Here is a 10,417-nt window from a genome sequence, read left to right on the forward strand (position 1 = left end):
ATGCGGGTCAATCGCCGCCGCCGGGGCTCGCGCGGCCGCCGCGGGGCCCCCCCCGCACCCCGGGACCCCCCGGGACCCTCCGGGACCCCCGGGACCCCCGGGACCCCCGGGACCCCCCCCCAGCGCAGCGCGGCCGCAGCTCCAGGTAGGACCGAGGGGGCCGGGGGGGGGAGGGGCGGGATCCCCCTGTCCCCCCCCCCCCGCCCCGCCCCCACCCCGCCCATGGGGGAGCCCCCACCCGGGGACCCCCCCACACCCCCCGGAACCCCCCCCACCTCCCGGGACCCCCGCCCTGCTCAGGGGGGCCCCGCCAGAGACCCCCCGGGACCCCCCGAGGGCCCGAGCCCCGTCCCAGCCCCCCGGGACCCCCCGAGACCCCCGGGACCCCCCGAGACCCCCCAAGACCCCCGGGACCCCCGGGACCCCCCGAGACTCCCCGGGACCCCCGGCCCCGGCCCCTCCCTGCCCCCCCCCCGTGTCCCCTCTGTCCCGGGGGACACCGGGGGTCCCTCGGCTCCAGCTGCCCCCGGGGGGGTGACACCGAACGGGTGACCACCGGGGGACCCCAAACCCGCCCGCGGAGATCTGGAAAGGTCTGTGCCACACACGGCCACTGTCACCGCCACTGTCACCGCCACTGCCACCGCCACTGTCACCGCCACTGCCACTGCCACCGCCACTGTCACCGCCACTGCCACCGCCACCGCCACTGTCACCGCCACTGCCACTGCCACTGCCACTGTCACCGCCACTGCCACCGCCAGTGTCCCCCTGCGCCCGGCCCCGGCTGCTGGCAGCGCTCAAGGACCCTCTGGGACCCCCCCTGTCCCCTCTGAGCCCTTCCCGAGCTCTGGGGGACCCCCGGGTGAGGAGGAGCCACCCCCAAGTCCCCGCCGGCACAGCCAGCGAGGGATGTCCCCTCTGTCCCCTCATCCCCCCGAACGGGCTCCCCCGGGCTGGGGGTGACAGGGGTGTGGTGGCCTCAGCCGTGTCCCCCCCGGGCTGGGGGTGACAGGGGTGTGGTGGCCTCAGCCGTGTCCCCCCCCGGGCTGGGGGTGACAGGGGTGTGGTGGCCTCAGCCGTGTCCCCCCCGGGCTGTCCCGCTCTGGCTGCAGCCGGGTCCGGGGGGGACGCACGGCTGGGGGTGGCAGCCAGCGAAGTGTCACCATCCCTGTCCCCCACGTGCTGGGGCTGCAGGGTGGGGACAGGGGGGAGTGGGGACATGGGGACGGGGACACGGGGTGGGGACAGGGACATGGGGACAGGGCCATGGGGTGGGGACAGGGCCATGGGGTGGGGACAGGATCACGGGTGGGGATGACGTGGAGCAGGGACACGTTCTCTGCTGCAGGTGACGGTGACACCAGTGCAGGCCCAGGTGACACCAGTGAGGAGCCAACTGCCCGGTGGTGGCCTCGGGGCCTCTTCTCGCTGTCCCCGGAGTGCCACCAACGGGGGATCCCCACAAAGGCCCTCGGGGACACCCGTGGCACCGGGACCCCGAGCTGGGGACACCTCCCTGGAGTGGCCACAGAGCCGGACTGAGCACGGGGACAGTGACAGCAGAGCCACGGGGACAGTGACCAGCAGAGCCACGGGGACAGTGACCAGCAGAGCCACGGGGCGGCCGTGGGGACACAGAGCCACGGGGACAGTGACAGCAGAGCCATGGGGACACAGAGCCACGGGGACAGTGACAACAGAGCCACAGAGCTCCGGAGCCGCGGGCGTGTCCTGTCCCCAGCCCCGGGACACGGCTCGGACACCCCAAATTCGGGCACTGCCACTCAGCCAATGCCACCGAGGATGGGATCGGTCACGGCCACGGCCCTGCAGCGCTGGGGGACAGAGACTCGGCTGCTGAGGTGACACCGAGCGATGGCTCCTGAGGTGACACTGAGCGATGGCTCCTGAGGTGACACCGAGCACTGGTCCCACCAGTGACACCGAGCGATGGCTCCTGAGGTGACACCGAGTGATGGCTCCTGAGGTGACACCGAGCGATGGCCCCATTGGTGACACCGAGAGATGGCTCCTGAGGTGACACTGAGCGATGGCTCCTGAGGTGACACCGAACAATGGCTCCTGAGGTGACACTGAGCGATGGCTCCTGAGGTGACCCCGAGCACTGGTCCCACCAGTGACACCAAGCGATGGCTCCTCTGGTGGCCTCCTGCCATCCCCGGGTGCTCTGGTGGCTGAGGGACAGGAGCCTGGGGACACCCAGCATGAGCTGGCAGGAGCTGGGGACACGGCTCTGTCCCATGCCACCATCGCTCTGTGCCATGTCCCGTCACCCTGTGCCACATCCCTGTCACCCCGTGCCATGTCCCCAGTGCTCTGTGCTGTGTCCCCATCACTCTGTGTCACACCAGCATGGCTCTGTGCCATGTCACCTCACTCTGTGCCGTGTCACCTCACTCTGTGCTGTGTCACCTCACTCTGTGCCGTGTCACCTCTGTGCCATGTCACCATGGCTCTGTGCTGCGTCACCTCACTCTGTGCCATGTCACCTCACTCTGAGCCGTGTCCCCTCACTCTGTGCCGTGTCACCTCACTCTGTGCCATGTCACCTCACTCTGTGCCATGTCACCTCACTCTGTGCTGTGTCACCTCACTCTGTGCCATGTCACCTCACTCTGTGCCGTGTCACCTCACTCTGTGCCATGTCACCTCACTCTGTGCCATGTCACCATTGCTCTGTGCCGTGTCACCTCACTCTGTGCCATGTCACCTCACTCTGTGCCATGTCACCATGGCTCTGCGCCGTGTCACCTCACTCTGTGCCATGTCACCATGGCTCTGTGCCGTGTCACCTCACTCTGTGCCATGTCACCTCACTCTGTGCCATGTCACCATGGCTCTGTGCCGTGTCACCTCACTCTGTGCCGTGTCACCTCACTCTGAGCCATGTCCCCTCACTCTGTGCCATGTCACCTCACTCTGTGCCATGTCACCTCACTCTGTGCCATGTCACCATGGCTCTGTGCTGCGTCACCTCACTCTGTGCCATGTCACCTCACTCTGTGCCATGTCACCATGGCTCTGTGCCGTGTCACCTCACTCTGTGCCGTGTCACCTCACTCTGTGCCATGTCACCATGGCTCTGCGCCGTGTCCCCGTGGCTCTGTGTCACACCCGTGTCACTCTGTGCCAGTGTCACCTCACTGTGCCAGTCCCCATCGCCCCGTGCCCTGTCCCTGTCCCTCCGTGCCCTGTCCCTGTCCCTCTGTGCCACCTCTCAGGGGTGGCAGTGCATGGGCCGCACGCAGGTGACAGGTGGCACACAGCAGGTGACAGGTGTCACACGGCAGGGGCACACGGGGGGTGGCACCCAGGGCTGGCAGCGTCCCCTGTCCCCCCCAGCACAGGGGACAGCCTGGGGCTGGCGGGGGCCGTGTCCCCCCTCAGGGCCACCCCGGCGGCTCCGCGTGTCCCCCTTGTCACCGCTCCATTGTCACCGCTCCATTGTCACCGCTCCCTTGTCACCGCGGGGCCACCGCGGGGCCACCGTCCGTGTCCCTCTCGGGTCTTTTTGCGGTCTGGGCTTGCTGTCCCTCCCCAGCCAGGAAGCCCTTACCCCAAAAAGCATCCGCGGGGGGCCGAGCCAGCGGGGACCCCCGGGGGGCTCAATCGGACCCTTGGGGACAGCGAGGGGACAGCGGGGACCCCCAGGAACCCCAGGTAAGTGCGGGGGCTCAATCGGACCCTTGGGGACAGCGAGGGGACAGCGGGGACCCCCAGGAACCCCCAGGTAAGTGGGGGGGCTCAATCGGACCCCTTGGGGACATCGGGGACAGCGAGGGGACAGCGAGGGGACAGCGGGAACCCCCGGGGACCCCAGGTAAGTGCGGGGGCTCAATGGAGCCCTTTGGGGACAGGGAGGGGACAGCGGGGACAGTGGGGGGGCAGTGCCGAGGGGGAGGGGGGCACGAGGCCACCGCAGCTCCCGGCATGGTCGGGGACCAGCGGGGGGTGACACTGGGGACACCCGAGGACGGGGGGTGACACTGGGGACACCCGAGGGCAGGGGGTGACACTGGGAGTGCCGGGGGGGTCCCCAGTGCTCCCAGTTTGGGTCCCCATCGCTGCCCAGTGACGGGGGAGGGGCGGGTGGCCGGGTGACCCCTGGTGGCCCTCGGTGGTGGGGACGGGGACATGAGTGACACCGGCCTGGGGACAGGGATGGGGACACAAGGGGTGCCGGCAGGGAGGTGACAGGGACAGGGGACAGGGATGGGGACACAAGGGGTGCCGGCAGGGAGGTGACAGGGACAGGGGACAGGGACACAAGAGGTGCTGTCCAGGAGGTGACAGGCCCGGCGACACGAGGGATGCCAGCTGGGAGGGGACACGCCGTGACGTCACCCAGGTCACCGTGCTGGCCGCGGGGAACGCTGTGTGTCCCCAGTGTGTCCCCAGTGTGTCCCCAGTGTGTCCCCAATGTGTCGCCAGTGTCCTGGCGGTGGCACCTGGGGCCCTGCCAGCGGCTGCCGGGCACTGGTGTCACCAGTGTCACCGCCGGCCTTCCCGGAAGGGCCACCACGGTGTTTGCCGAGTGTCACCTCCGTGGTGACACCAACTCCGGCGGTGACAGCCCCGCCTGGGGACCCCGACCCTCCCCGGGGCCTGGGGACCCACACGGGGACAGTTTGGGGACATCTCGGGCCGGGGCGGTGACAGGGACAGGAGCCACCCTGCTCCCCACAGTGACAGTGCGGGGGTCCCCCCTCCCCCGTGTCACCCTGGCGGTGTCCCCTGCCCGGGGGGGGGACATGGTCCAGGGACATCCCTGGGGACACCGGGGAGCCTCGAGAACATCGGTGCTGTCCCTGTCCCTGTCCCTGTCCCTGTCCTGTCCCTGTCCCTGTCCCTTCCCTTCCCTGTCCCTGTCCCTGTCCCTGTCCCTGTCCTGTCCCTGTCCTGTCCCTGTCCCTGTCCCTTCCCTGTCCCTGTCCTGTCCCTGTCCCTGTCCCTGTCCTGTCCCTGTCCTGTCCCTGTCCCTGTCCCTGTCCTGTCCCTGTCCCTGTCTCTGTCCCTGTCCCTTCCCTGTCCCTGTCCCTGTCCTGTCCCTGTCCCTGTGCCCATCCTGTGCCAGGTGTGTGTGCCTGGGGACGGGGGGGACACGGGAGGGGACGCGGAGGGGACGCGGGGGGACAAGGAGGGACACGGGGGGGGAGACAGGGGGGACACGGAGGGGACACAGGAGAGGATACGGGAGAGGACACGGGGGGACACGGGAGGACAAGGAGGGACAAGGGAGGACACGGAGGGGACACGGGAGGGGACACTGAAGGGGACACGGGGGAACACGGGAGGACAAGGAGGGGACACGGGAGGGGACACAGGGGGACACGGGAGGACAAGGAGGGACAAGGGAGGACACGGAGGGGACACGGGAGGGGACACTGAAGGGGACACGGGGGAACACGGGAGGACAAGGAGGGGACACGGGAGGGGACACAGGGGGACACGGGAGGACAAGGAGGGGACACGGGAGGACAAGGAGGGGACACGAGAGGACACGGGGGAATACGGAGGGAACACGGGAGGATAAGGAGGGGACACGGGAGGGGACACGGGAGGACAAGGAGGGGACACGGGAGGTGACACAGGGGGACACGGGAGGGGACACGGAGGGACAGAGGGGGACACGGGAGGGGACACGGAGGGACAGAGGGGGACACGGGAGGGGACACAGGGGGACACGGGCGCGTGTCCGCGGTCAGGGCGCGCGGGGGATGTGTCACCGCCACGCGCGGGGCTGCGCTCACCTGGGCACGTATGCGCGGGGGGGGGGGGGAGGGGACTGGGGGGGGGCGGGGGGAGCCGGGACCCCCCCGGACCCCCCGGACCCCCCCCGGGACCCCCCCCAGAGCCCCGCGACCCCCCCGCAGCCATCCCAGTGTCCCCAGTTCCTCCTGCTCCGGGACCCCCGCCCCGCATCGAGGCAGCCGGGACCCCCCACCCCGCGCACCCCGGGACCCCCCCGGGCCCCCCCGGCCGGACCCGGCTCGGACCCGGCTCGGACACGGCTCGGACACGGCTCGGACACTCGGACACGGCTCGGACACTCGGACACGGCTCGGACACTCGGACACCACGGCCGGACATCGCGGGGGGGGCGGGGGGCGGGGGGCGGGCAGCGCTTTGGGGTTCGGCCCCGCCGCTATAAAGGGGGGGGCGGCGCGATGGAGCCACCGCCGCGACCGACGGGACCCGCGAGGCCACCAGGTGAGCCCGACCCCCACCCCCGAACCCCCCCGAACCCCCCTGATCACCCCCGAACCCCCCTGATCATCCCCGAACCCCCCTGATCACCCCCGAACCCCCCCAAACCACCCCGAACCCCCCTGTTGACCCCCGACCCCCCCCGAACCCCTCTGTCCACCCCTGACCCCCCCCGACCCCCCCCAAACCCCCCCGATCCCCCCGACCCTCCCCGAACCCCCCTGATCACCCCCGACCCCCCCGACCCCCCCCGAACCCCCTCCCCGGCACCGGGACAGCCCAACCCCCCCAAAGGACCCCCCCCCCCCCACTGTCCCCAGCCCCCCTCCCTGGGACCCCCACCCTGGGACATCGCCCCCGGCCCCTCCCCCCGGGGGTCCCCCGTGTCCCCCCTCCCCAGGGGACCGGCGGGGACAGGGGGGGTCTGGGGGGGTCCCTGTCCCTGTCATTGTCCCCCCGGCCCTGCTGTCCCCGAGCTGCCGGCAGTGCCACCAGCCGTGTCCCCCGGCCCCGCGGGGACACCGGGAGTGACCCAAGGGACACGGGCCCTCCCCGCCCCGGCCGCCGGGGTGGTGGCACCGGGGGGGGCCTGGCGGGGGTCCCCGTGTCCCCTCAGCCGGCACCGTCCCGTTCCAGGCTCAGCGAGTGCGCGCGAGGCTCCGGTGAGTGCCACTGTCCCCGTGTCCCCTCGGTTTCCCCCGTGTCCCCTGTCCCCGTGTCCCCTCGGCTTCCCCCGTGTCCCCTGTCCCCGTGTCCCCCCGTTCCTGTGTCACCCGTGTCCCCTGTCCCCGTGTCCCCTCGGCTTCCCCCGTATCCCCTGTCCCCGTGTCCCCTCGGCTTCCCCCGTGTCCCCTGTCCCCGTGTCCACTGTCCCCGTGTCCACTGTCCCCGTGTCCACTGTCCCCGTGTCCCCTCGGTTTCCCCCGTGTCCCCTGTCCCCGTGTCCCCTCGGCTTCCCCCGTGTCCCCTGTCCCCGTGTCACCCGTGTCCCCGTGTCCTCCTGTCCCCGTGTCACCCGTGTCCCCACGTGCCCCCCATCCTCAAGCAGTGGGTGACGAGGTGACCCCGGTGTCCCGCACCCACCGAGGGCAGGGGGTCCCCAGGGAGGTGACACAACCCTGGGGACCCTGCCCCCACCCCTCCCCGCCACTGTCACTGTCACCCGCCGGGCCGTGGTGGCCCCGGTGACAGGAGCCAAAGGGCTCCGGGAAGGCGTCAGGGACACGGCCCGGGCTGCACGTGCCGGCGGGGACACGGTGACACCGGGCGGGCTCCGGAGTCCCCGCGCCAGCAGCGCCACTTCCCGCGTGTCCCCGCTCGTGTCCCCGCTCCCGTCCCCGGTGACATCACCGCCAGGGGACGGGGGTGACGCGTGTCCCCTGTGTCCCCGCGAGTCCCGGGGGGGTTTTTGGGGCTCCCCGGTGGCCGGGGTGACGCGTGTCCCCTGTGTCCCCGCGGGTCCCGGGAGGGGTTTGGGGCTCCCCGGTGACCGGGGTGACGCGTGTCCCCTGTGTCCCCGCGTGTCCCCTGTGTCCCCGCGGGTCCCGGGGGGGTTTTTGGGGCTCCCCGGGGTGACGCGTGTCCCCTGTGTCCCCGCGGGCAGAGGCGGCGGGATGCGGTGTCCCCGCGTGTCCCTGTGGGGGCTCCTGGCCCTGGCCCTGGCCCTGCCCGGGGCTCGCCCGGTCCGGTTCGAGCGGGCCCGGGCGGACGCGCGAGCCCTGACCCGGACCCTGAGTGAGCGCCTGCAGCAGCTGCAGGTGACAGGGGGGACACCGGGGGGTGACAGGGGGGACACCGGGGGGTGACAGGGGGGACACCGGGGGGTGACACCGGGGGGTGACAGGGGGGACAGGGGGGTGACACCGGGGGGTGACAGGGGGGACACTGGGGGGTGGATGTGACAGGGGGGACACCAGGACACCGGGGGCAACAGGGAGGACACCGGGGGGACACCGGGGGGGTGACAGGGGAGACACCGGGGGGGCGGGGAAGGGAACATCCCCCAGATTTGGGGGGCTGGTCCTCAGTGGGGGGGATCCCGTACCCGGATTTTAGGGGTCCCCAGGAAGGGGCTCCTGTGGTTGGGGGGAGGGGTCTGACCCCAAATGGGGCATTTCCGGAGGGGGGGGCTCTGCACCCCCAGGGATGGGGTCTGGACGGGTCTGGGGGGGTCTGGGGGGGTCTGGAGCTCCACACCCCCAGGGATGGGGTTTCGGGGGGGGGCTCCGCACCCCGAGGGTTGGGGGTCCCCAGGGAGGGACACCCACAGCTGGGGGGGGCTCCGTGCCCCAAACTGGGGTCCCCAGGGGGGTCCCCAAGCTGGCTGGGTGTCCCCCCCACCCCGGCCCGACCCCCGCGTTCGTGTCCCCCCCCCAGCTGTTCCCGCTGACCCTGCGCGTCACCGGCCTGGAGGGGGTCCCGGAGGGGGGGGGTCCCGGCCGGGGGGGTCCCGGAGGGGGGGGTCCCGGCCGGGGGGGTCGCTCCGGGGCTGGCGTGGGCGGCCCAGCGGCTCCAGCTGTTCCAGCGGCTCCTGGGGGCGCTGGCCGGGGGCGACCTGCGGCTGGCCCAGGTCGCCAATGACCTGGAGAACCTGCGGAGCGTCCTGGCCCTGCTGGGGGGGCTGCTGGGCTGCGCCCCCCCCCGCGAGCCGCCCCCCGCCGCCCCCCGCCCCGCTCGCCGAGGCTCCGCACACGGTGGCCGGGGTGGCCCTGGCGCGGCTCCGGGGATGCCTGGAGGGGGTCGCCGCCTGCCTGGAGGGGGTCCCCGCGTGTTAGGGACCCCCGGGACCCCCGGGACACGCCCGGGATCCCTGGGACACCCCCGGGACATCCCCGGGACCCCCCGGGACATCCCCGGGACACCCCCGGGACCCCACAGAGACCCCCGGGATCTCATCAGGGACACCAAGAGCGTCCCCAGGCACCAGAGCGAGCTCGAGCTGCTTCTATCTACAACATTCCATTATTATTATTATTATTATTATTATTATTATTATTATTATATTATTATTACTATTTACTATTAATAATAATTTATTTAATTTAAGGCCCCTTTTCCAGCAGCCTCACTCGTGTCTGTGGTGACTCTGGGGACAAGGGACACCCGGGACCCCAGGGACACATGGGGACACGGGGACACACAGGGACCCTGGGGACACATGGGGACAAGGGACCTTGGGGACACTCGGGGACCCTGGGGACACACAAGGACAAGAGACCCTGGGGACACACAAGGACAAGAGACCCTGGGGACACACGGGCACACGGGACCCTGGGGACCTTGGGGACACACGGGGACACACAGGGACACACGGGGACACACGGAGACAAGGGACCCTGGGGACATATGGGGACATGGGGACATGGGACCCTGGGGACACACGGGGACACACCGGGACACTCAGGGACACGGGACCGCAGGGACACACGGGGACACGCGGGGACAAGGGACCTTGGGGACACGGGGACACATGGGGACACTTGGGGACACATGGGGACACACACAGGGACACACGACCCTGGGGACACACGGGGGACACACAGGGACATGGGACCCTGGGGACACACGGGGACAGAGGGTGACAGGGCCGGAGGGGCCCCGGGATGTCCCCAGGCCGGGGGTGACACAGGGACATGGCTGCGGTGACTCAGGGGCTGTCGGTGACTCGCTGGTGGCTTTGTCACCCCCCGGCCCCGAGTGACCCCAACACTTCCAGGGGGGGGGACACAGGGGGACAAGGGAGGGACACAGAGTGACACACACACAATGTCACACACACACAATGTCACAGTGTCAGTGTCACACACACACAATGTCACACACACGTCACACACACACAGAGTGTCACAGTGTTAGTGTCACACACACAGTGACACACACAGTGTCAGTGTCACACACACAATGTCACACACAGTGTCAGTGTCACACACACACAATGTCACACACACAGTGTCAGTGTCACACACAATGTCACAGTGTCACACACACAGTGTCACACACAGTGTCACACACACATGTCACAGTGTCAGTGTCACACACACAGAGTGTCACACACGGTGTCAGTGTCACACATGCAGTGTCACACACACAATGACACACAGTGTCACAGTGTCACACACAGTGTCAGTGTCACACACACAGTGTCACACACAGTGTCACACACAGTGCCAGTGTCACACACATGGTG

At 70.1% G+C, this 10,417-nt stretch overlaps 1 protein-coding gene across 1 annotated transcript; it reads left to right on the forward strand.

Annotated features, from left to right (window-relative positions):
- Nucleotides 1-6,170: 6,170 nt before the first annotated feature.
- On the forward strand, nucleotides 6,171-9,031 carry LOC131574394 (leptin-like). Its single transcript, XM_058828848.1, is given in 6 exon segments — nucleotides 6,171-6,234; nucleotides 6,868-6,893; nucleotides 7,835-7,988; nucleotides 8,608-8,655; nucleotides 8,657-8,881; nucleotides 8,883-9,031. Coding segments are annotated over 4 exon segments (540 nt in total). The 5' UTR covers nucleotides 6,171-6,234; nucleotides 6,868-6,893; nucleotides 7,835-7,844; the 3' UTR covers nucleotides 9,006-9,031.
- The last annotated feature ends 1,386 nt before the right edge of the window (nucleotides 9,032-10,417 follow it).

This window comes from Poecile atricapillus, unplaced genomic scaffold (genome assembly GCF_030490865.1).
Source record: "Poecile atricapillus isolate bPoeAtr1 unplaced genomic scaffold, bPoeAtr1.hap1 scaffold_288, whole genome shotgun sequence".
NCBI lineage: Eukaryota > Metazoa > Chordata > Aves > Passeriformes > Paridae > Poecile > Poecile atricapillus.